This window comes from Hemicordylus capensis, chromosome 6 (genome assembly GCF_027244095.1).
Source record: "Hemicordylus capensis ecotype Gifberg chromosome 6, rHemCap1.1.pri, whole genome shotgun sequence".
Lineage (NCBI taxonomy): Eukaryota > Metazoa > Chordata > Lepidosauria > Squamata > Cordylidae > Hemicordylus > Hemicordylus capensis.
The window spans coordinates 99,919,113-99,944,880 of NC_069662.1; the positions used below are offsets into that span (position 1 = coordinate 99,919,113).

Sequence of the window (25,768 nt, forward strand, 5' to 3'; positions counted from 1 at the left end):
GTCTCCCGTTTCTCAAATTTTGTCTTTTAGGTCATAATAGACCAAAAAGCAGAGAAGCAACGGAAATTCCAGTTGTCCTCACTTAACCCTCAAGAGCGAATCGATTATTGTCATCTGATTGAAGAGCTCGGTAAGATATCAAAAACCCTATTGGGGTTCTATTATCAGATTCTAAACATGGCATATAGAAAGCCATTCTGTGGTGGGAAGGGAAAGATGGACCTCCCTTCCCCCAAGACAATCATCAAGCTCCTCTTAGGCGCACTGGTGCATGCCCACAGGATCCGTGCTGCTCCCAGCAGTGCGGATCACTGAAGTCCAGGAAAATAAGTCCCGTGAGTCTTCAGGAACGAGTCTCCATTGAGTCCCATAACGAGTCAGGAACGAGTCTCCAGGAAACCCAGAATGCATCGTGTGAGCAGCGCAGTGCATTGGGGGATTCCCCCGTGAGCCGGACACTCTAAGCGCCCAACTCTTGTGTATGTTCAGCCCGAGCATGCACACGATCCTAGACCTGGGTTAGAAGGCCTGCTTATGCCCTCTAACCCAGGCTGGGTTCATTGCAGTGTTCCCTCTAATTTTTTAAATCAGTGATCGGACTGGGTTTTCTTCAGGGTGGCAGCATCAAGGCAGTGCGCACACATGTGCATTATTATGTGCCACTGTAGATACAAAACACACACACACAGTCCCTCTAGTACACTCCTTCCCTTCCCACCCCACATACCTACCTCTCTCCCTCCCTCTCCCTCTCTCTCGTACACCCCACCCCACAAACCTCCCTCGACATACATGGGCACTAGTTCCTCTAGTACACTCTTTTTCTTTCTCTTCCCTTCCCACCCCACCCAACTCCCTCTACACACACACCTACACACACACCTACACACACACCTACACACACACCTACACACACACCTACACACACACACACACACACACACACACACACACACACACACACAGTACCTTTAAACACATTCATACTCACACACCCTCCCTCTGGGTACCCTCCTTTCCGAGATATGAGCCACCAAGATATAAGAGCTCTGCAACTGCAAGAAAGGGCTTTGAAAGCAAGTTAAGCACCGGAGCTCCTGGCAGAAGTCCCTCCCCTGGCTTTCCCATTGGACAAGGAGGCCTTAGCCTGTAGGGAGAGGTTGGGGGAAGCAGAAGGGAAGGGAAGCTGCTCGGGAGCCTTCTCTGAGCTGCTAAACGGGAGAATTGGCTCTCTGGCTTGCAGAAGGGGAAAACGCTCATTTCTTCGCTCTGGCCACAGCAAGCGCTAACTCAGCTGTGGCCGGGGGAAAGACTGCCGGCACTTCAAGCAGCCCTTGGAGCTCAGCGAGGCTGCGTGGCTGACGGAATCCTTTGAGCAGGGGGCTGGAATCCTGGGCACGTGCTAACCTTAGAGGGAAGAATGCTTCATTGTCTCTTTAAAGAAACCCATCCATCATCATTATGGTGATTGATTTATTTTTAGGTGGGGTAGTTCTTGAGAAGCAGTGCTTTGATTCTAGCTGCACACACACAGTTGTGGGATACCCTCTTCGAAATGAGAAATTCTTGGCATCGATGGCAGCTGGCAAGTGGGTACTTCATCGTTCCTACCTCGAGGCATGCAGAGCAGCACAGCGCTTTGTAGAGGTATTTAGCACTATTAAGGGCATTGTAGAGTTTTTGTATTGCTTTTTATTTTTATTTTTTTAAAAACTTCCTTACTATTTTAGTGTTCTAGTGTTTTAGTGTTTTAGTGTTTGGCTAGTGTTTGGATAGCAAACTGCCTAGCAACCCCATGGATACCGTCTTGAGTTCCATGGTGTGGTGTGGCGGTTATGAACTACATAAGTAAATAACTTCTGAAAGGTAGCTTCAGGAAAATGCCTTAAGTGGAATGTAATTATTTAGATAGCCCATGGATTTATGTTTAACCTTGTGAAAGAGGACAAACCAAAATAATTGTAAACCATGTGTGATAAAGGTCAGGTAGGTTCAAACCCAATTTCTTTGTCTCCCTGCTCCCTCTTTCTCAAACATTGAGCTTTACACCCATCAAGTTAAAATCCCGAGCCTGCTCTTTTCTATCTAACAGCTCTGCTGTGCTGAGGTTTGTGGCATTTTTCTTTTGCACAGTTACATTCGTTTCTTTGAGAAACTCAATATTTTTGCATTTTTCTCTCCCTTTTTGACACTTACACATTACAGTTTTTTAAAAAGAAGACTTTGCTTTTTGGGGAAAAAATTAGTATCATGCATTTTTCAGTAGGTCCAACAGTCATTTGCAAACATTAGACCAAGTTTTCATAAAACATTTGGGTACAAAGTAAGTGTGTGTGTGTGCGTGTGTGAGAGAGAGAGACAGAGATTGATCATTAAAATGATCATTCCGATTATGAATACAAGAAACAAGTAACTCCCTGAACAAAAACGTGAACTGCTTTTGAGATGGAGAGTAATAAAGGTAATGAATTTATTTACAATTGGAGGTAATAATCTTAGGCTGCAGTCCAGATACCTGTTTGCTAGTTCCACATTCCAGTAGGGAAAGAGGCTGGGGAGTGAGTTTTTGTTTTGAAGAGCAACTTTCTATGACATGTGGCAGGCCATTTTTGAAACTCTGGGGGACTTTTAGCCAAATTTTCTGATATGACATAACTTGTGTGTGTGCTATTACAAGAAAAACAAATCCAGTCCTACAGAGCCCACATGGAGTCCTTCAGTGCACCTAAAAGAGCTGCCTGGATGGTGGCCTTCGTTTGTGAATGCTGAAAAAAGCCAAAGGTTTAACTGTCTCTGCCTTTCAAATCTGTTCTCTTTTCCTGTAGAATGCAAGCAATAGGTCTGTTAGTTTAATTTTCTGTTCAGGAGCATCTCTTAAGTCTTGAGATTTGGTTCTATTAATATTTAATTTCCTTTGGTTTTCCTCTCAAGACTGGTTTGTTCCTGGGATTTTGTTTTTTTGAAATGTTCCATTACACATGATAGAATTACTAAGAGTGAGAGACTGTCCTCATTCTAGGAGGAAGATTATGAATGGGGAAGTAACTCCATACTCAGTGTATTATCTGGAATCAATGAAATCCAGAAGAAATTAGCAGTTGCAGCAATGAGATGGAGGAAAGCAATACAAAGGAGGAGAGAGGAAACTGGAATTACTGAGGTATTTATGTTACACTTTATGTACTTTGGATTCCCCTAAGGAGAAGAGGCTGTGTCAAAAGTTTCTCTCAAATATATAAAATATATTAAATGCATCTGTTTTCTATAACAGAAGTGATACCTGTTTTAATATTTTAAAGTAGCATTTTAACTATATTTTAGTGAAGTCGTTTTTACAAGGTTTTACTTCATTTAATAAAATGAGTTAACTAATGTTGGGTAGGCATGTTCAAAACTGCTTCAAATATGAACCAGTTTTGTTGCCGCTGAACCCAGGGGGGTGCGGCAAGCGGCACCTTTAAAAAGTGAGTACAGCAGGTCCTACCTGCGTGATTGCTGCTCCATGCAGCTTCCTGCTACAGCAGCGCTCCCTCCCAGCACTATTTGCATGGTCAGCAAGGTGTTGCTGACCACACAAATGGTGTCCGCAGGTGCAGAGGCCATATGTGTGCTGCCGCTGTGCCACCGCTGTGCACAGATTGCTGGGGGACAGGCCACTGCATCAGGAAGCTGCATGGAGCAGTGATCTGAGAATTTTTAGAAAGCATTTGAAAACTCACCTCTTCACCCAAGTTTTTTCTGTTCTTTAAATTTTAAGGTTTTAATTCATGGTTTTTAAATTGTTAAATTGGTTTTAAGTTTTTGTATATATTTTAACTTGTTTTATACTAATGTTAACCGCCCAGAGACGAAAGTTTGGGGCGATGTACAAATGTATTAAATAAATAAATAATCATGTAGATCAGGTGGGACCTGCCGTACTCATTTTTAAAGGTACTGCTCGCTCTCCACCCCTGGCCCCGCACTTAAAGCACCAAACTGATTCGACCGCACCACGAACTGTTTCATATTCAAACTTGTGCATGAACAGAGGTTCGTACAGATGCCTAATTTTGGGCAATATCTGTATGCAATCATTTTGTGTATAAAAGGCATAAAGCATAGCATAACTGGTTTGTTTTTTGGAAGAAGGGTTATCCTCATATAGTAAGGAATATCTGGCCTGGCTCAGACATCGCCAGCCTAATCCCCATATTCATGATTTAGTGGCTCAGTAATATGCCATGAGCCTGTTTGGGGGATTTTATTCACTTCCTAGTCTTCTCTAAATATATTTTGCTGCAACATCCAGCCTGGCAGTCTTTGGTTCTTCTTTGTTGTTGCTGTCATTTACACTGATGGACTCTCACGCCTGCACAGGAGTCCCATCGGGAACCTTTTAAAGTTCTTTAACTCTGCTACATTTTGGCAGTAACTCTGGCCCCTCCTTGGTGCTGCAACAGCTCGCCCTCAGTTCTTTGTCGTCTGCTGAAGGATCTACAGCTCCAATCAAGGTGCCTTCTCTTTTGCTCTAAACAAACAAAAAAACTCTATTTTTCTCACCCATTTGAATATTTTATTCTGTCTCCCTTTTAATTTAGTTTTTCTCTTCTTCCTTTTGTCTTTTGCTCTTAGTTGTGCCTCCCTATCCCCCCATTTCCTTATCTCCGTTTCCCTACCTGCCCCCCCCCCCGGAGAGGGGCAGAAGTCTGAATTTTTTAAAATTAATTTTGGATGCACTGCATGGCTGGATGCGCTGCATGGCTTGTCAAGTCTGTCGACAGACGGACATTCACGTTGCCTGCTGTGCCTGCAGGAATCAAATTGAGTGGAATCCTGCCCCCACTGCCTGAAGTTCACAAAACATGCCAGAAAAAAATAGGGCACTATGACTCTGATCCCTGCTTTGGGGAAAGGCCTTATCCGCCTCATGGTTTTGACTTCAACTGCACTGACCACCGCACCAACCACAAAGATGCACCCCATGGATTAGGATCCTTCCCACGCTTGGCATCCCAGGCCCGATCTCGATGCACATCTATCCCAACAACATTGACCTCGATCGCTGCAGGATCAAGTTGCACTGACCTGGCCAAACCAATGCTGCCTCCATCAAATCTCAAAACAGATTCCCTGGTTGTTGTGGTGGTGGAGGAGGAGGAAAAGGAGATCTCATTCAGTCGAAACTGAATCCCTTAAAGCCTAAACTCCTGGCATGGCAGGGATTACCAAAAATCCCTAAGAAAAAGAGAGTACTAGCAGATGCATGGACACTGACTACACCCAAGCAACAACAAGACTGCTCCATATCAAAAGTCAAACCGAACCATCTCATTGATCCACTAATGCTAGATGAGCTCTCTGGCAGAGCTCAGGATCCAGACGCTTCATCTCCAGTCAACCAGGGACATGATAGCCACCATTCGGAAGGCTGGCAATCTCCCGAGAATGATCAGGACCTGGCTGTTTCTTCTGGTGTGGAGGTAGATCTCTGTCCCGACGATCACTATGCCCACAGGGATTGACAACAGCAGAGCAAATTGAGTCATTATTATTGTGGGTACACCACCACCAATGCTGTGATCTAGAGTGGGATGACACCTACACTGTTTACTCCAGATCCCCCATTACTCTATTACAGGTCTTTGCACATTCGATGACAATATTGCTCCAGGTCACCACTTTGAATGACCTATCATTGTCAGATTCGATCACTGTCTCACCAGTGTGGGCAATCCCAATCTTGTGGATGATCGAGGTCCAGGTCCAACTCTTGCTCTAGACATCAAAACTGATCCCCACGGCTGTCAGCGCCTGCACAGTCCTTGGGGATTCACCCACTTAAGCAATTTTTGGCTCCACACCAGAAGTCACATGAGACTCCTAAGTCTATGGAAGTGATACCCTTACAGGAAGACTCTGCACCTGACCCAGTGCCATACTCACATAAGGCCCACGTGCAGTTGGACATAGCTTTGAACTCAGTAGCAGAGTCTGACCAAACTGATGCTAGTACCAGTAGTAGTAGTACCGACCACCTCTGAAAGGCATTCCGGAACCAAAGCCGGAGTCCCCTACAGAGTATGATCTCACTCAGAGAGAATTCTTCAGAGGGCAACATCATTGGGACTCCAGATTATCAACAGACTAAACCTGAAGGAAGACTCTATATTTGGTCTCATTGAATCGTATGCAAGCATCCTGGTTGCCTTGCCAATGTTTAAGCTGTTACTCAACATTACCCAAGTGTGCTGGACTTTAGATCAGTGGGCTTTAATCCCGCTCCAAAGCAACTCATTATATCAACTACTTGGAGCTCATGGCAATTTTCAAAGCTCTCAAGGGCTTTCTGCCACACCTCCATCACCACCAGGTGCGAATCCAGACAGACAATACTACTACCAAAGCCTATGTGAATCACCAAGGAGGTCCCTGCTAGCCCTCTCCTTACAAATTCGGAATAGGGGCCTCCATCACTGAATAGTTCTCTCAGTGATCCATATCTATGGTCAGGCAAACACACTAGCCGATACCCTCAGCAGACATTTGGTAGGCTCTCACGAACGGCAATTAGACAAGACTTGTCTCATGAACCTGTACCACCTCTGGGGTACTTCAGAGAGAGAGCTTTTTCCTTCACAAATCAACCATCAATGTCCTTGCTTCAGCACCAGAGCAGGATTAGGAAGGGACTCAATGAGTGATGCTTTTGCTATCACATAGAACTCCAAGTGTTCCCATGTGTTCCCACCAATCCCTCTCCTACCCAGGGTTCTTCAGAAGATAAAGTAGGAATGTGCTTCAGCCATTCTGATAGCCCCTTTGTGGCCACAGAAGGCCATAGTTCCTTCACCTAAATCTGTTGGTGATGGGAGGATGGCATCGCTTACCGTACATTCCTCATCTACTTACACAGGAACAAGGAAGGGTGCTCCACCCAGATGTTTACTAACTTTGCCTCATGGTGTGGCATCTTCCCTAACAGACCCTTATCTAGTGGAAATCTTGGAAGCTTCCTGTAAACCTGTGACCAGAAAGACATACCAGAATAAATGGAAACACCACGTTGAACAGCTAGGCCATAATCAGAACAATCTGACAACCTCACATTTACTTTCTTACCTTTACATTTAAAAACCTCTGGACTGGCTCTGACCTCAATCAGAGTACATCTGGCTGCCATTACATTCTACATGACACATGTTAACAAACCTCCACCCTTTCAAGACCCTACAGTGAAGCACTTTCTCAAAGGATTAGCCCACACTTATCCTGATACACCTCTCATCTCCCTGCCTTGGAACTTACCTTTTAGTACTTACCTAGCTGATGAACCATTTGAGCCTCTTGCCTTGTGCAACCTTCATCTCTTCACTTGGAAAACAATTTTTCTGGTTGCTATCACTTCGGTACGCAGAGTGAGTGAAATCCAGGCACTTTGGGCTGAATCCCAGTATTTGGTCTTCCACACAGACAAAGTACAGTTGGGCCCAGACATAAGTTCTTGCTAAAAGTGGTTTCCACTTTTCATAGGTCATAGACAATCTTGCTGCCTGTCTTTCCCCCCAGTCCAAGATCCCCAGCTGAGAGACTCCTACATTCACATTGCCCACCTCAGAAAGAGCCAATACCTCTTTGTATCTTATAGGGAAAACACATTGGGCTCCTGACATGCCTCACAAACCTTATCCAGATGGATTGCAGAGACTATTTCACTACCATATCAGCTTGCGAGGAAACCATTCCCAGCACTGGTTTGCACCTACTCCACCAGGGCGATTAAAACCTCTGTGGCTTTTGACAACAGTCTCCCCTGGAGACTATCTGCCAGGCAGCCACATGGGTGACACCGAACTCCTTCATCTTGCATAATGCCCTGGATGTCAAGGATGCCACATTCGGCAGGGCTGTGTTGAACCCCATCTTCCAGTGACTGCTCTCCTCCTCATACCTGGATATGTAAGCTGGCAATGCACCCATCGGTGTGAACAACAGAGACCACGAAGAAGAGCGGCAGGTTGCTTACCTGCAACTTAGGTTCATCTAGTGGTCATCTGTACATTCACACACTCCCCCTTTCTCCCTGCTACAGTCCCTTTAAGATCCATAGACACTCAAAACTGAGGGAGAGCTGTGGTGGCACCAAGGAGGGGACGGAGTTACTGCCAAAACGTAAAGTGTGTCATCGAGTTGGTGTCAGCTCCTGGTGACCACAGAGCCCTGTGGTTGTGTTTGGTAGAATACAGGAGGGGTTTACCATTGCCATGTCTCAGTATGCCATTACCATCTCTCAGTATGAGACTATGCTTTTCAGCATCTTCCTCTATTGCTGCTGCCAGCTGGGATTCGAACCAGCAACCTCTTGCTCCCCAGACAAGTTACTTCCCCGCTGCACCATTAAATGGCTTTGTCAAAATGTAGCAGAGGAAAAAAGCTTTAGAAGGTTCCTGACAGGACTCATGTGCACGCGCGAAAGCCCATTGATGTGAAAAGATGACCACTAGAAGAACCTAAGTTACGAGTACGCAACCTTCTGTTAGTGGCAAGGCAGGATTTGAAACATTGGTTTGCAATAGATTTGCAAACCATGATTTGGAGATAGCACGGCATACTATGTATAAAGAAAACTAAATGAAGCAAGGAACTTGTGCAAAAGGGAAAAGCATGCAAGCTTGTCTTATTTCAGATCCTCCAAAAGATGATTTGAAGGGTTGGGCTCATGGGGTCTCACTCTCCACCACAACAGTCTTTGGTTTGTGCTTGAACTAAGGGTGTTTAATCCAGAGGAGCATTTCTGTGCACTCTGCACACTCACTGGAATGTTTCCAGAAGAAACAATAGAGTTGCACCCCATATCAGATCCTGGATACAAATTGTGACCAGGGCAACCAAAACACCTTGAAGCCAAAGTGCACTCAAAAAATAACTGGTGGATACACATTTTGTACACAAACAGCTCTAGTACTATATTTGATTTGATGCATCTAAAGCTCATGTTCAGATGAATGCACTTAATCCTAAATATAAATCTTCCTGAATGAATCACTTAGGAAAAACTAGCTACCACTTATCAATTGCATATGAAAAGTTGTATGTGTGGGATTGGTATTTCCACCCCACCCCAATGTATTTATTTGACAATGGATGGGGCATTTATAAATGTATCATTTCAAAGTGAGAAACATCTGAAATTAGAGTTGGTTGGGGTTTTTTGCAGCATTATTATTATGTGTGTGTTGGTTTTTTTTTAATGGATTGATCTTTCTCTAGGGGGCATTTAGTGGTTGGAAAGTTATTTTGCATGTTGACCCAGCGAAGGAAGCAGGCTTCAAACGTCTTCTGGAGTCAGGAGGAGCAAAGGTGTGTGTGTGTGCTTAAGTACTATATTATCAGTTTTGTTGGCAGTCACAGGTGGAGGCTGGATTGCATCTGTTTGCCCAGGAATGGTTGCCTTGCAACTCCAACTTAGGCTGGTGCTGGATTCTTACAAAGGAAGGAGCTATTAACCAGAAGCTTTTTTACCCCTAGTTGCAACCAGATGTATTAAATCTATTCAAAAAGACACCCCCCACACATAGACATTGCTTTCAGTGATAAGATTTTGTAGTACCTCTGTGGGTCTCCTCCTGCCTAGGTGGTCCCTAGGATGAACCTTGTTACTAAGCCTTTGAAAGGAACTCGCCACCCCCCAAATGCACTCTCCTGTTCTGCAGTGTGTGTTGGCTCATTCTCCTGAAGCAAAAACGTTGCTGCTGCTGAAGCTTGAAACAGTACCTCAAAGCACTGAGAATTATTATAGCAATTGGCACCTGCTGGTTGCCACTTTTGTTTTTACTCCATAGCAAGACAGGAAATAACCCATCACCCTCTGCCTTAGTATTGTAGACTAAAAGAAAAAAAGGTAACCTCAACCACCATTGTGTTAATCTATTAAGAGGCAAGAAGTGACTGGTTACTTTCTGCCTTACTATAGACTTTTTTTTTTTAGAAGTGACCAGCAGGGGCCAGCTGCCATGATCATTCTCAGCGCTTCTAGGCACCGTGTCTCCCCCACCCCCCATTTATGTTGCCAGTGGCAACTATGTGAGTGATTAGGGCTAGGCTTCCCAAGAGAGTTGTTCTATCACCACCACACTGAGGCTGTGGGCACCGAGGTGGTCTTTTGAAGGCCCTGGGCTGCTGCCCAATGGCATGCACTGTAGGTAAACCAGAATCTTTTTGTGTATTTAAATTTACAGGTGTTGCCTGGTCATTCTTTTCCTCTCCTCAGAGATGTCACTCACCTTTTTGCTGATTTTAATAAGCTGAAACCAGAGGATGTAAGAGTTAGTACTGGAAAGGCTGCAGCTCAAGGTGTGAACTGCCTGAAGCCAGAATACATTGCTGATTACCTGATTCAGGTTTGCATACTAGTAGCACAATATGACTTCTGTTACACTTTTAAGAAAACACTACACATCTGGAATACAATGGCTGTGATTCAGGAGCTGTTGCTCAGAATTCTGGGTGTGTAAGGGCTTTCCCATTGTATTATAATTGGAAACCTTTGGGTATGGTTTGTTTGCACAGAGCTTTGAATATTGCTTTGGGGGTAGATGTTATTATGATGAAGTCCCTCTATCCATTTCAAAGAACAAGTGGGTACTGTCTGGATGGATACAACAGTGCTCAGTGATAACTTGCGTTTCCCATTACTTTTTCCTGCTCTTAATCACCTAATAGCTCTGGCAATGGCTAATATTGCAGACAAGGCACTATGTAGCAAAAAGAGTGGAGAAGAGCAGGGATTCTTGGGTTCCTAGGTGTTGGACTAAAACTCTCTTTAGTCATTGTGGCTGGGGATACGAGTTGTAGTACATCATCATCTGAGGATCCCTGAGGTAGAGAACATGGAAAGGGAACATTGATAAAGAGTTTGTGAGTGTTGGAAGAAATGGTTTTAAAAGCCAAAAGCATGGGACTCTATTGTAGTGGCTGGTCAATAGAAGTGCAGTAATTTGGCATTGATTACTCCTTCAAAAGCATCTTTAAAAACCAACATGTTTTTTTTTTTTGTTAAGGATCCACCACCTCCTGTGGATGGCTATCGTTTGCCAGAAGCTGCTGCTTGTCTTCCTCATAGCAAAGAACATGGAACTAGGTTGTCTCAAAAGCGAAAAGCACCTGATGAAACAAGCATAGTTAAGCGATCCAGACTGTATTAAGATTTTAAACAAAACATTTTCTATTTCTATTTATTTTTCTTTCAATAATACATGTCTTTATAATACTTCGTTTAAGATGTTCTCCTTTGCTCTGAGTTGTCTCACAGCATCCCCTTTCCCTGTAAATTCGGCATCAGGTATGATGGAGAGAACTCTTTGGAAAACATCAGGGTTACATGTTTTCCTAGGAATGACTTCTGAACAGAATCCCACCAATCAGCTACTTTGCAAAAGGTGGGAGTATCCAGTGCTACCTCTGGAACGGCTCACTGGAAATTTTAGTTTTTAAATATATTTTGTATTGATGGTTGAGAGAGAGAGTACTACTTTCTCCCCATTGAGAAGTTAGTAGCTGGTATGGTAAATGAACTTTCCAAAGGGACAAAGTAATGGATAGCTCATTATTTTAAAAATGCTAAGAACAATGTATTCATACAAAAGGGATATTAAAACAGTGTGAATGTAAGTTTATTTCATTCTGGGGGTTTACAAAAAATGACAGTTGATCTTAAGTAATTGCCATGCAAAACCCAAAAATCTTAATACATTAGATCTGCACAGTTAATCACATAAAACCAGGAAGGATGCATAAAGATTGAAAACTCAACCATGCCTTCTTACAAAGTCCATTGTTACATGATCCATACATTTAAATAATGTGTTTTGTAGAGGAGCGTGTTATAGTAGTAGCTAAACACTGTAATGAAAACTAAGTAGGTGGTTTTTCTTATTGTGACAAGATCAGCCAGCAGATGTCAGCCGATTAATTTGTCTTGCATTTCTATAGCACCTTCCATCAGGGAAACTCAAAAGCATTTTACAATAAAGTCAGCCTCACAACACCCCTGTGAGGTAGGGAAGTATTTTCTTTACAACCTACAGAACTGAGGCACAGCAATGCTTCCACTCATTCCTATGCCATACTTGTGACAGACTACACTTCCTTCCTTCCAATGGTTTTGGATCAGATTTCTTCAGCCATGTTCCTGGAACTTAGCCTTTGCTTGAATACTTTAATAGGCCAAGTGAGTAATCTATACCAGCAATAACTTTATTTTTTTTAATGGAAGTGAGAAATAGTTCTTAAGTTTTCTTTATATATTTGATGAATTCATTTTGCACTTAATATTTCCATTCACTCAGCCATCACAGATGAAAGCTATGTAGGTTCAGAAGAGAATTCCTAGTCCTACAGTATTTATTCCTATCAAGACACTTTCTTCTCTTCTAAAATAGAACTATTCTACACTTTAGGCAGGGTGAGGTAGCAGTCTAAGCTTAGAATTCTGGACTGCCATTCATTGCAAATGGAATATTTTTGAATATCCCCCCCTCCCCCAAAGTACACATCAGCAACACAAGTGTAGCCTTCTATTCCTGATATACTAGTTTTATTTTTAAATGTGAAGTGTTTGTGGGGGCACATTCAACCCCTCCACCTGCAATGATACAATCCAGTTCTACCTCATCCTGGATAATGTATAATAGCTCTTGATCTAGCTGTCTCTGAGAGATAGATGAGAAGTTTTTTCTTTCATCCCTCAACATTGAGCTATTCAAGTACTTTTCTGCACTGTCCTTCAACAGATGTATTTTACCCATAAGAGTAAAATGCACTCCTTTGGGATGGCAAAACCTCCAAGAGGGGCATGATATGAGGAAAGTTTCTATTTGTAAGAATTTGAGTATACTGCTTTCCATGACACCTTGAACCCCCCACCAGACATTTTATACTACTCATTGTTGAATCTTCAGTTAACACTATCTTTGACTACTAAATTTATGTGCAGTGAATAAGCAGGTACTTTTCCTGTAGGATTTTTGCCAATTTTTAAATTTCAACGGGCAATTTTAAAAGCAGATCAGTTGTTTCTGCATTAACTCAGCTTACGCACAGTTTGTCCAGAATAATGCAGACACTACCACCATGCAGAGGCAGCTTAACACTACGTCAGCTATACAGTATCAGGGATCATAACATCATTCCAAAGCCTCAGCATTTTCACACACAGGTCCTACTGAGGTTTAAGCATACAGAAGACATGGTCTATGTAAACATGGCTTTAACTGTACAGCCCATCTGATGTTCACAGGAACCTATGCATGTAGAGCCCAATCTCACCTGCAAGTGTTTGAGGGCAGGATAGGAACTCGGCTGGGCACTACATATTCAAGCCTCATTCAGAGGCAACTAGACACTCTGAGCAGGTGTGGCACAATCATGATCCCCTGCTGGGTGTAGGCTCTGCAGTTAGAGCAACATCTGCATACAGCTTGTTTCAACCCTAACAAATGTAGGATTTGTACAGGGATCTCTGTAAATGATGTAAAGGCTTTTCGGGCACACCTAATAGTTCTGTAGAATGAACACCCCTTTATAGATTGTATTCACTATCAGCTGGAAAACAGAGTTGTGTTAAGTGCTCCAACCATGTTTGGAAGTAGGAAGTCTGTTCCACAAACAAGCTCTGTTGACAACATTCCAGATTTAAACCCTTACATGCATGTGGAGTTAGCTTTCAGGAGCTTAATAAAACATAAATTATGCCCATCTTGAACAGAATAATGCCATGTACATTGTTAAAAAGTGTCCATAATTCAATAGAACAGCCAAATATGTTACCCATTATAAACTGGTACATATTTTCCCAAGAGTATTTGTTTTTACATCAATTCATAGAACGGGCAGGTAACCTAAACACAAACCTAGAGTGGAGTCTAATAGGCCAACTTTGATTTCAGAGACAGATTTTTCTTACCAGTACTTTCTGAACTTCAGATATGCCTCAGTATATAGTAGAGCAGATTTAGATGCTTTCCATTTTCCTTACTACCTGAAAATATACTAGTAATGAAGTGGCAAACTCACTCAAGCTGCCTTCTCCCTTTTTTCTTTCAGACCTAAAATCAGTACATCAATTCCATAAACAGGATGAATATTATTACACAGGGAAAGGAGTTAGGCATCTTTCAGGATCCAGAGCTTTTGCACAGTGTTAAGACATTCACTGACCCCTTTATACACCTGTAAGCCCACCAAATGAGTGGTGGGCTTACAGGTGTATGAGTAAGCCCACCTAACCCTAAACACAATTGCCCTCTGGGACAGAACGTTTACAGAATAAGTCATGCTTTTAGAACTGTATCTTGCTTTTTCAAGCACTGTTCAGTAAATTAAGTAGACAATTCAATGGCTTGAGCATGTGTGGATACAGTTCCCATTATCTAAGAGGCCAGAATCTAGGGCTTTAAGGGTAGGACTTCAAGTTGGAATAAGGTACAAATAATAGTGACTGCAATCTCAGCAGTACTGCTTCCTCACTAAAAGCAGGAAATCTGTCCCCTTGACACGAGTCTGATCTTTGTCTATAACACCCAGCATATTATCTCCACTAGCAATGGCTAAGCTCACCCATCATTAGCAACAGTGAACAGCTGATCATACACAGCCCAATTCTATGTGCATCTACCTAGAAGTTGTCCCACTGTATGTAATAAGGTTTACACCCAAAGAAATGTGCAAAGGATGTCAGCCTTAAGTTTCAACTTCATGGTCATATATCCGCTGTGTCATGCTTAGTTTAGAATGATGCATGCCATCATAAGACTTTCATGTAAAGACTCATTAGACTCCACAAGCCATGTATAGTTCCATTATATTTATTAATGTTCACAATGTTTTCTTGCTCTGCCAACCATGCCCAAGAATTCAAATGAAGATACAAAGGACAGCTTCATCTACTCTATCATACAGAATATTAAAACTTGATTCATGTGTAACAACCTTAATAAAATGCCAAAGTTGGTATTTAAAATTAAGTTCCCACTGTCATTAAGCGACATGCAAATCCACATAATCTTAGTTCTTTAGTTTTAATACCCTGCAAAAGTTTTGCTGGCAAAGAGACATTTTCCAGGAAAGATACACAACTCAGTGGTGTTAGCTGTAGGTTTACTTTCGGTGATCTGGGCACCCAGAGGCCTGGCTTTAAATCAATATAAAAGGCAACTATATAGTAGATGTTTCAGTCATGTCAAGCAACTCTTTATAGGAATAAAGCCAATGCCATTCTAAGCACTAAGGCAGAGGGAAGAGTTCTCATTAATCAATGATTTCATGCTGTAGCCAATGGTCTACTGTAAAGTCATTACTGCAAAGTCATCTTGTTTTTATAAAGCAAGGTAACTAGACTTCTTTCCTATGAATTTGTTTTACCTACTCATCTCATAAAGTACTGTGCTCCAGTGATGTTTGAATGCCTACTTGAGAGTCCAGAAAGTGGCTGGATTCTTGGAAGATTTATCAGCACTGGACACACCAAAGATTTAGATCAGAGGACAAAGATAGGATTACTTTCTGTACCCCGGGAAGTTCTTTGGGAGTTGGTTAGAAATATTTTTACTGTCAATGGCATATAGAATATAGCATTAACCTTAGCTCATACAAGTACTATTATACTAGCTTCTCTCCAAATAAATGGTCATACAGTTGGTCAGAAGAATGACCTATAGCTGAAGCTGTCACTAAATCTTTGGGCAGCAGAGGAAAAAAAATGCCGTAAGCGCAACACTTTATTCCCAGAATTTTTCCAAATTTCAACCAAAAAGAAGCCACAAAGGACATATTTCACTAGACATAGTTAATTTCATCCTGAAAATACAATGTGTGCGATCAATAGTTGAAACCTGCCATAATACAGTGTTAAGGCTAAGTATACGGCATATGTTTGTTTTGTTTTTTCAAAAAAACTCCAGATAATTAAGGAGTACAGACATTTATTGGCCACTGAATGCAAACCTACAGAAATCCTAGTCTCTTGAATCCCAGTAAAGAAAAGGTATGGATAGTCTGCATAATCTATGCTGCTATGTGACTATACTGCAATTTCTCAAGCCAGGAGGCTTAGAAAGGCATTTTTAAAATAAAGTGTTTAAACAGATGAAACCAGTTAATATATGCAGACTAGGGTCTCTAAGTTTTGTATCGGGATCTGTATTTTCTGGTAACCTAAATCAAAACAAGGTAAACAAACTACAGCTCAACACTACACTGCATATTTTGAAAGTGGTATACACTAGAGGTTTCTAGTAAGTTATGGCTACATATGAAAGGATGTAATAAATGGGGGCACAGGACAAGTTGCTCATTTAAGGTCACTTAAATTTGTTATTTATACTAAATCAGAACCCAAATGGCTGACTTCTGCAGGAGGAATTTCTGAGAGGAATCCAGTAGAGCTGGTTTCGAGTTTCAGATGGCCACTAAAGAGTTGTAACCTTTTCCAGAAGTTGTGATCCACATGGTGTCCACAATGAGTGCAGCAAGTCTGAGGTAGTCAACCCTTACGAAGGCTCAGTATCTGAACATAAAAAGATTTGAAATAACCACTGGCTGCAGATAGTTTTGCAGAGTAATCAACACACTGGAGACTCTTGTTCAACCACTTACATTAATTTCCCCCATATCCAAGGAAGAAGTCAGGTGTACCATATTAAGCATACTTCCATAGTGCAGAAGAGCCAATCACTTACGTCAAAGTAGTCTGCACTTGTTGTAGTAGATCCAGCAGAAATAAGACGGCATGTTCATAATAGCTGTAGTTTAGTTACCTTAGACTGGAAAGGTACCAAATAACCATTCCTTAATTGTAATGTGTGTGCAGCTTTACTGATCCCCAAGCACAGCATATTGGTTGTCTAGCTGAAGTTTAGTTGCCTGGGTTTTTGAAACCTCATCCCTACCTCTAGTTTTGTGTTTTACTACTTCAAAGCTCTTCTCCATTTCTTTATCCCTATGGGAAAATAAATGTAATCAGTAAGTGTCTTAAATGCACTTGCCCCGTAGAAGTATTAATTCAATGACACTAGTTTTGATTGCAAAGTTCCATGAGTAGGGCCTCTGACAGAGTGAAGCTACAGGCCAAGGAGCTACTGCAGGTATGGCTAAGGACTTGTGCATGGCTCAGTAGGAGTACAATATTTCTTTGAACGGACCTTAATGCTGTGACACAAACTGCTTTCGAAACACCAATGTAGAGCTCGAATTTGCTGTTTGAAAACACAAATTCAAAGCTCTCTTGGAGAGCTAGTGGTACACTTCTTTGGATTCTGACCATAAGCAACCATGCGAATTCACACTCCCACAGAAGTGTGACCACCACAATACATGAACAGTAATTAATATGGCAAGTGCAACATCCAGTAGCTATTCCAAAGAACTATACCATTAGTTCTGCATGCCCCAGGAAGAGTTGAACTTTTGTTGCTGGAACAGGTGGTCTTTATGTTACATGTCAAGCCTTGCTTGAAACAGAGACATTTCATAAGCTGTTTGAAATAGCATGAAGGGATCTACCATTCAAAGTTTTGTTTTTTGTTTTTTAAATGCTACCAGGCACAATCATGGGCTTGGACACACCTAAAGTACTTCTCTGAATCCCAATCATATTACACACTCCCAGGTCTAGTGAGAAGAGTCCTGGAAAAGCCATCTTTGTCAGCATATTTTATCTACATGCAGACAAAATTGGAACAAGGTTTAAGCTGTAGTTTAAGAAAGGGAGCCACCTGAGGGAGACCTACTTATTTCTTCCATTAAAGATACGGAAAACACTGAAGTCCTGCAAATGGTCGACTGAAATTAAGATCCATGCAGGAATGTGATTTGACATTTGGAGTGGACACAAATCCAGTCTAGTAACATTGCACCAGCCCACCCCTTTGAACCACTTCCTGTTTAAGTTAAATTACTGTTTAAGAAAGCCTGCTGTCAAGACCTGTGGATGTCTTGCTACATGCTACTTATAAGGGCATATTTGTGCTTTATAGTTTACTTGCTTCTTCTGGTGCTGATCACACCATATACTTATTTATGACCTCTGTGGATAGGGTTATGAACTCTGAGCAAATTGTTGAGGGAAAAGCAACTTTAAGGTAACTGTGCAGATTGCTATTACCATACTTACTTTCTGGTATCTACATGCTTGGCAGTGGACTGCAACGATGGAAATTGTGCATCACTATAGATCTCTGGGGGTCCTTGTGGTGCTTTCCGTGTCCTGGTTTCTCTTGCACCAGGAGGCCTATATACTCCGCTGGACTGCACTGGTTCTGGGCTTTCTGTAAGTGAGTCAGAAATAGTTTACAAACACCCAACTACAATTAGATGAGTGTGCATTATCTCATTTTGAACAATGTTTGTAAATATCAAGTTTCAAAGTACTGTATGTACTTGCTGTGATATTCTAGTTTACTGAAGATATTTAGTTTACATTTAACACACTAGTCACCTAATATAGAGGGATTCTTTATTCTAACAGCAACCTATTGTGCTAAAACTATTTTAACACAAAAGTAGTTACCAGAGTGTCACTTTAATAGAAGTTACTTTATATTCCATGTTATTTAGAATTAATCACATAAAGGAGTAATTTATCTTAACTTAAGTTGCTGCTTATGAAATGTATTCCTCCCATAAATACTGCAAGTCATACAGCAACTAAAATAGCAAGAAACATCTTCTACAGCCTTTCTGGGAGAAGGCAAAAGCAGTCATGTCTGTTGTTACGGCAAATACAAGCATGCATTCTACCAAGAACACTAAGATGACAAATATTTATATGCCACTCTTCAACAAGAGTTCCCAGAGTGGTTTACATAGATAATTAAATAAATAAAACAGCTCTCTGTCCCCAAAGGGCTCACAATCTTAAAAAAAACCCTATAAGATAGACATCAACATCAGCCACTGGAGGAATGCTGTACTGGGGATGGATAGGGCCAGTTGCTCTCCTCCTGCTAAACAGAACTGCCATTTTTAAAAGGTGCCTCTATGCTCAGTTAGCAGGGTATAAAATAAGCAAAAATCTCGCGTGTTCTATCTTCTTGATATCATAAACATTTTTTATTCTAAATCTTCAAGTGGTATGCAAAGACATTAATGTATTAAATCTTAATTTTTCTAGCCACTGATGGAACTAGCAGTTCTAGTACTTGGAAATCTGAAGTTTCCTTCCAGTTCTGGGTGTTTGAGAACGCACAAAAATACTAGCCATGTTCTACAAAGACAGCTGGTTGTAACACAGGCTAGTTAGCAGTAGCTACCAATGTACAAGCAATATAGATCCACTACATTCCCTCTACTTTGTTCTTCCTATGTGTTTCACTTTCTCTATATAAGGTACATCTTGCTCATTTATATGGATCATGTTATGCAACACTGAGATGGGTGAAACCCACAGTTTATGAATAGCAACAGGAAGCTCCTACTGTTTTAAAAAGGACCATAAACCAAAGCTTACCAATAGTTTCAGCAACAGGTGTTTGTGTAGGAGCAGATCTATTCCAAGGACCAGATGACTTATCCATACCTCCTCCTAGTTCTTCACTGCTATCTCTTGGTTCTTCTCTCTTTTCACCTTCATCATCATCTTTTTCACTGTCAGAAAAAGGCATTATGCTTGTTCACCACTTGCACTGAGAGAGCACATGACACACCATGTACACTATGATATTAAGCACACAGTGTCAATGTTAATGAAACTATGTAAGTATCTATCTATTTTGGTATGGTCCCCCAATGGGCACAATGTTACCACACAGAGGACTGAGAAGCTAACAAAGGAAAAATGAGCTACCAACCATGGCATAGAAACTTCATAAAGCTACAGCTCTGCATTTGAAGAACAGCATGCAAGGATTTAGGAAGCCATTAGTTATAGTGCTCAAGGGAGACTAAAAGTCAATGTGTTTGCTACTCACACATGTTTAAGGAATATACAAATAAGGTAATGAGAAAGTGTAGTAAGAAACAAGGTACACGCCCTTCTGTATGGAACACTCTCTCAGTTGTTTAGGTTTTGGAAGTCACTGAGTAGTAAGGACAGAACTTCCAGAAGCGTGTTTTAAAAATTCAAAACTTTCTTCCCCAGTCATACCATGAATGAATGAAACTTTATTTCGATTACTGATCAGAAGCATATCAAGGCAAGTGTTAATCAATACTTACATACCAATCAAACACTGAAAACAAAATAACATTTGCAGATTAAAACCCACCCCCATTTCATTCTAGATCTATTCTGGTAAAAACACACATCCTGTCAGACTTTACTTGCTATTAGGTGAGTAGGGTTGTAGGAACTGGTTCAAAGTCAAACTGGTCCGATTCGACAGCTCAATGTCGAGCCGAAACACTATCACCCCCAGTTCGACATCAGACCAACCCCCCACCACATCCTGTTCAGGGAGGTTCATGAATTTATTTTTAACAATTTTTGTTTCTACTTACCCCCTCCAGGGGGCTTCTCCGAGGACGTGTGTGTGTGTCTGTCCATGGAGGTTCCCCCTCCCCCCCATTGGAGGGGAGGTTTAAGGGGGGCAAACCCAACTGGCCCAGTCTGGACCGGGCCAGCCATTTTTGTGCAAACCCTTATTAGAGTTTAAATGTGCTGTCCCGATACCCAATGCTTGCAGGACTACACCAAAATATTTAAATTTATGATTACTACTACTAGGGATGTGCCAAAATGTGATTTGGAAGCTGAATCATGGCACAATCTGTTTTAAACAGAGGGCTTTCCCAGCCCCTTTAAAGTGGAGGAGAGCAGGTCCATTCCTGCTTCTCCTCTGCTCACCACCACTGCCATACTGGCAGTGCTCTCCCAGTTGCCCCCACACAGAATTGCCTCGCGAATGGCCTCTGTGCACACATGGAGACTATTTGCATAGCTAGCAACCATACTGACTACACAAATGGGCTCAGCACATGTACAGAGGCCATTTGCCTGCCAGAGACACACGGGCAGCTGTGGGAGAGTGCCGCTGCCACATATGGATAGCTGGGGGGAAGCGCCACCAGTATGGCAATGGCAGCAAGCAGAGGAGCAGGGATGGACTTGCTCTCTTCCGTGTTAAAGGGGCTGGGAAAGCCCTCTATTTTAAGTGGATTGTGCCGCGATTTAGCTTTTGAATCACTTTTCAAGCACATCCCTAACCATTACGTCAGCCATACCAAGAATCTGAGAAATGTAAGACATTTTAACAAAGTTGTTAAGATGTGCACACAGGCCACAACTGCTTTGAAGCAATATCACATGCAAGTCAAATTTAAGCAATACTTGATCAGTGGTGTTACTTCTGCTATTAAGCCACTCCAAGGCAGACTGAAATAGTTATGAGCTTGCAAAGAGAATCAGTACCAGCCATGTGTACTCACAGACTGTTGATTGGTATACTGCATCTTTCTCACAGATTTTAGTTAATATGTTAATACCTTATTTGCATGGAGTGAACTCTGAGACCACTGTAGTCAATTTCTTCCTGTTCAAATTCCTTCCAATCATCTTCTTCCTGAAAGATACAATTATTATATAGGCCCATTTTCAGTACTTCACAGAAGGCAGGTAATCAGCATACGAAGTTACAAAAATGTGCCATATTGTTAAGAATATTTATACCCTGCTTTTCAGCAAAAGTTCTCAAAGCAGTTTACACAGAAAAAGTCATAAATAAATGAGATGGTATCAAAAGGGCCTACAATCTAAAAAACAACATGAGGTAGACACAACAGCCACTACAAAGATGATGTGTTGTGGTTGAAGAGGGACAGTTACTGTCCCCTCATCACCACATAAGAGAGGAGAGCTGGTCTTGTGGTAAGGTAAAGTGTGCTGTCAAGTCGATTTCCACTTCTGGTGTCCACAGAGTCCTGTGGTTTTCTTTAGTAGAATACAGGAGGGGTTTACCACTGCCTCCTCCTGCGCAGTACGAGATGCCTTTCAGCATCTTCCTATATCGCTGCTGCCCGATATAGGTGTTTCCCATAGTCCGGGAAACATACCAGCGGGGATTCAAACCGGCAACCTTCTGCTTGTTAGTCAAGCATTTCCCCGCTGCACCACTTAAGGTGGTTGGTCTTGTGGTAGCAAACATGTATTGCCCCCTTTGCTAGGTTGGGTCCTAGAATACACCAGGGCAGGAAGCAACACCCTGTCATTAAGTCCTTTTCCTGGTGCATTACCTGGGAAAAAATGGCTGTGCCCTAGTTAGTAATGCACCAGAAAGAGGACACAATGTCATGATGTTGCTTCCTGTCCTGGTGCATTCTAGGGAGGGACAGTGGAGAGAAAGGCAGCAATTAGAAACACTGTGCTGTGGCACTGATAAGGACTATATTGAATTGGACCCGATTATTGTTCTGATTCAATGCACAACCCTACTGGCACAATTCAGATGCTCAAGTGTAAGAAAAACTGGAAGAAAAAGTAGATCATTCAAAATAGGACACACGGGGTATTAGATCTCAGTTGGCACTTGGAGGCCAGGCTTAAGCCAGCAGTATGTGGAGGTTGAATTGTGGGGGAATTTAAACCCATGCACCTTGATGTTTTAATGTTACCCAGCCAAGCTACTGGATAGAATAGCTTTAAATGAAATTAAAAATACTTAAATATTCTAGCACAGTGTTTTACAATTCAACATGTAACACACACACTTTTCAAAATATTAGAGGTACTTTACAGAAGGTAGAGAAGTAGAATTTGTATGTATTCAATATGTTTTTGTCCTGCTTTTTCTCATGTCATGCAGCCCCTGAAGTCATGATAGCTTAGAGCCAAATATTCTGAGGTTCTGTTTGATTATTTCCTCCACCTGATCTTCCAGGTTCCCCTTTGACCTGTTTTTAGACAGCTAAAGATGGGAGGGAAAATTTGCACACCTTCCTAGGCAAGTATAGATGCTTTTCATTTACATAATGTTCTGAGTCAATGCCATCCCTTAAACGGATCTCCTTTCTATAAGCAAGGAATTCATTTAAATTGGCAAGCTATTTTTTATGGCCAAGACAGTTCTGACTATATCCATATTTTAAGGCACAATTAATGCACCAAAGTAGGTAACGTTGGGATAAGAAGTATTCATTAGTGGCAAGTTTACTCTCCAACAGTTCAAGATGGCCTATTTTCAGTTGAAAGGCAACACTGATGAAAACAGGATAGCAATCCAGACTGGTAACTCAAAATTCAACAAATGAATGAGAAGCATAAGAATCCACCTTTCATTGTATTCTCTAACTCAAGGTAATCCATCTCATGCATTTCACACAGCTTCCAATGATGGTTAGCATAAGGGCTGTGACCTATAGTGATGACTTAAGGGTGCCTAAGTGCAATTTTAGTATAGTTCCATTCACCTCAAAGGCTTGCAACATGTTTGGAAAGATAGGAATACTTTTACCACACAGTCACATTATTGTAGAGCTACAAGGATGGACATCAAGTTTCTGAACAGAGATAGCAAAAAGTTCTAATTAAGTTTCTTACTCCTTTGTTCAGCTGGGGTGTACATAGTACAACTTAAGTGGTAATTTTGTTTTGCCTCAATGCTGATGTGCACAAACAAGTGATTGCAAAGAAATTGTTTTAATCCATTCACTATGGCACCTGACAGCCAGAGCCACAAGTGGGCCAAACTGGGCATGGGTCTACCCAGAATCCATCTGATCTTTTTGTGGTGGAGCTGTCACATGAGTCACATGTACAGAGATAAGAAAATCATCATAGGGAGTATGTTTTCTTATTTCTACAAGTGACTTGTGCAGTAGCTCCTTCTAGTCCATCAGTCAATTTCCCCCCATATTCCTACAGTAACCAGGGACTTTCGAGAGAAAACTGCCTGTGGAAGGGGAAAGACTTCAAATTGCCAAAGGCCTTCTGCTCTGAAGATCTGCAGGGGGAAATGAATAAAACTAAAGCTCTGCCACGTAGTGAGATATTGGGCACAGGGGTGGGGTTTCACACCAGGGTTCCAAGCCTGGCCTTGCTTCATGGTCCAGATCAACCTGGCGTTGGCCCTGACACTTGCTCTTCGTGACCATTTCCCATATACATGTGACAACTGTCTATTCTACCACAAATGTATTCTGTACAGATATTGGAACCAGAGAAAGATGACTCAAAGTCACTACACAAGAATGAATGACAACCTGGAACAGCAGCCATTAGGAGCAATTTAAAGCATCATTCATGCCTTTTTACATGCACTGGCCCCTTAAAACTAGGGAGCAAGTCATCTGGTTTAGAGTTAAGGATAGGAAAATGTGCCAAATCTAGGAAAATGTTCTGCCCATGGTTTTTGGAAACTATGAAGTCGCTAAGTTTCAGATCTTAAGTAGTATAATAGATGTACTAAGTGTAATATTTTCATTATATCAAACGTGCAAGTGTGAAGAGCTCACGTCACAGTGAGAGATATTTAATCCATATTATACAGAGAATGCACCAGGAAACATTATTGGAAAGCATAACGCATAGTAGGGCAGGCTCCACGGCCATGTTGCTTGCTCACTCAGTGGCACGATTTTAAGCAAGCAGAAAACACTCTGTTGTTCCACTTACGCAGTAGTAACCAGCGGCTAGAATACAGGGGAAGACGGCTCGGGTTATTACACAGTGCTAGCTACGGACCTCAGATGTCGGTAACTAAGCAACTCAAATGACCAAGTTCTAAAGGAAATAGGTAGTTTAGCTAGATAAACTCCTGGGTCAATATCAAACGGTAGTTACAGCATACGAAGAGGCGCGAGACAAGCGAGTCTCATACGTAGGAACTAGTAGAACAAACGTGAGAGCGAGCTCGCCTCCTCCCCCGCTTTTGTGCCAAGAGCCTCGCTGCACGCCTGCCTCTACCAAGTGCAAAGGGCCTCCCGGAGTTTCAACCAACGGCCAAAGGCAGTAAGTGGGGGCCATTTCCACATGTTCCAAAGCAAGGCCAGCAGGGCCTGGCTGACCCCGCAGCGGCGCCCTCTGTCGACAGGAAGCTACCAACGCCCACAGGAAGTGGTGAGGGAAGAGGGTTCTTCTTCTTCCTCCCCAATCCAACACCCCCCCCTCAAATTCCTGGCCATACTCGAACCCACGACCCACCCAGTTCCACCCCAGCCCTCGCGATACCTTGTTCGCCGCCTTGCTAGAGGAAGCATTGGTATTAGAAGCCGCGCCCGAGCCCCCTTCGGCCTGCCGGCTTCCCCCAGTCCCGCTGGCGCTGGTCGTGTTGGAAGAGGTGGCCGAGGAAGCCGCCGTACTGCCCCCTCCCCGGCTAGCTTTCTCTTTTCGTTTCTTTTTGTCCCGCTTGGCGAAAAAGTCGTCCAAGCTCCTCTCCTCAGTTTCGGCCATGGCGGCGGCACAAGCAGCAGCTCCTCCTCGCACTCCGGTTCAAACCGGTTGTGACTGACGGGTTGATTGGACGCGTCTCCCTCGCGCCCGCTCGCCTGGACGGCGGTTGGGTGCCTCCAACGCCTCGGTAGTTTGAGGGGGGCAGGTGGGCAGGAAGTCTGGGAAGGCGGGCGGCGACCCCCCTCACAGGTGAGATTCCAGCAGCCTCACGTGTGCCTTGGCGAAGCCCGGTCCCCAGCCGCTCCCCTGTTTCTCTTCATGGGCAGGAGGTGGTACGCTCCGAAGCCGCCGTCCGCGCGCTCTTTCTTTTTGGTCCTCTCTCCTCACGCGGCGGAGCCTGTTCAAAGGAAGGCAGCGGCGGCTTCCGCTCTCCACGTTGGTGGCCACCACTTGACACAGCCAAAGGAAAGG

The 25,768-nt window shown here is 42.6% G+C and overlaps 2 protein-coding genes across 4 annotated transcripts in view; one reads left to right on the top strand and one right to left on the bottom strand.

Moving 5' to 3' along the window:
- The window catches only part of TOPBP1 (DNA topoisomerase II binding protein 1), a 50,708-nt gene extending 39,460 nt beyond the window's left edge, over window positions 1-11,248 (top strand). For both annotated transcript variants that reach the window (XM_053259714.1, XM_053259715.1), the window contains exons 23-28: window positions 31-130; window positions 1,484-1,647; window positions 3,020-3,160; window positions 9,250-9,339; window positions 10,218-10,379; window positions 11,040-11,248. In XM_053259714.1, coding sequence (XP_053115689.1) covers window positions 31-130; window positions 1,484-1,647; window positions 3,020-3,160; window positions 9,250-9,339; window positions 10,218-10,379; window positions 11,040-11,183 — 801 coding nt within the window. In that variant the 3' untranslated portion in view covers window positions 11,184-11,248. The remainder of the gene's footprint in view (window positions 1-30; window positions 131-1,483; window positions 1,648-3,019; window positions 3,161-9,249; window positions 9,340-10,217; window positions 10,380-11,039) is intronic.
- Window positions 11,249-11,635: 387 nt separating this feature from the next.
- On the bottom strand, window positions 11,636-25,746 carry CDV3 (CDV3 homolog). 2 transcript variants are annotated; one of them, XM_053259717.1, is made up of 5 exons: window positions 25,136-25,746; window positions 21,457-21,533; window positions 19,484-19,620; window positions 18,149-18,302; window positions 11,636-16,975 (listed from the first exon to the last, which is right to left on the bottom strand). In XM_053259717.1, the coding sequence occupies exons 1-5, from the start codon at window positions 25,355-25,357 to the stop codon at window positions 16,849-16,851; spliced, it is 717 nt and encodes a 238-aa protein (XP_053115692.1). In that variant the 5' UTR covers window positions 25,358-25,746; the 3' UTR covers window positions 11,636-16,848. The 2 variants fall into 2 exon arrangements, with proteins under 2 accessions (XP_053115692.1, XP_053115693.1); XM_053259718.1 differs by having other exon boundaries at window positions 11,636-16,543; window positions 25,136-25,743.
- Window positions 25,747-25,768: the final 22 nt, after the last annotated feature.

Coding starts and splice junctions, on each gene's coding strand:
- CDV3 (XM_053259717.1), bottom strand. CDS start 25,357: ATGGCCGAAACTGAGGAGAGGAGCTTGGACGACTTTTTCGCCAAGCGG. Junction 18,303..19,483: donor ACCTGTTGCTGAAACTATTG/GTAAGCTTTGGT, acceptor ACTCACTTACAG/AAAGCCCAGAACCAGTGCAG. Junction 16,976..18,148: donor AAGCATGTAGATACCAGAAA/GTAAGTATGGTA, acceptor ATTTTCCCATAG/GGATAAAGAAATGGAGAAGA.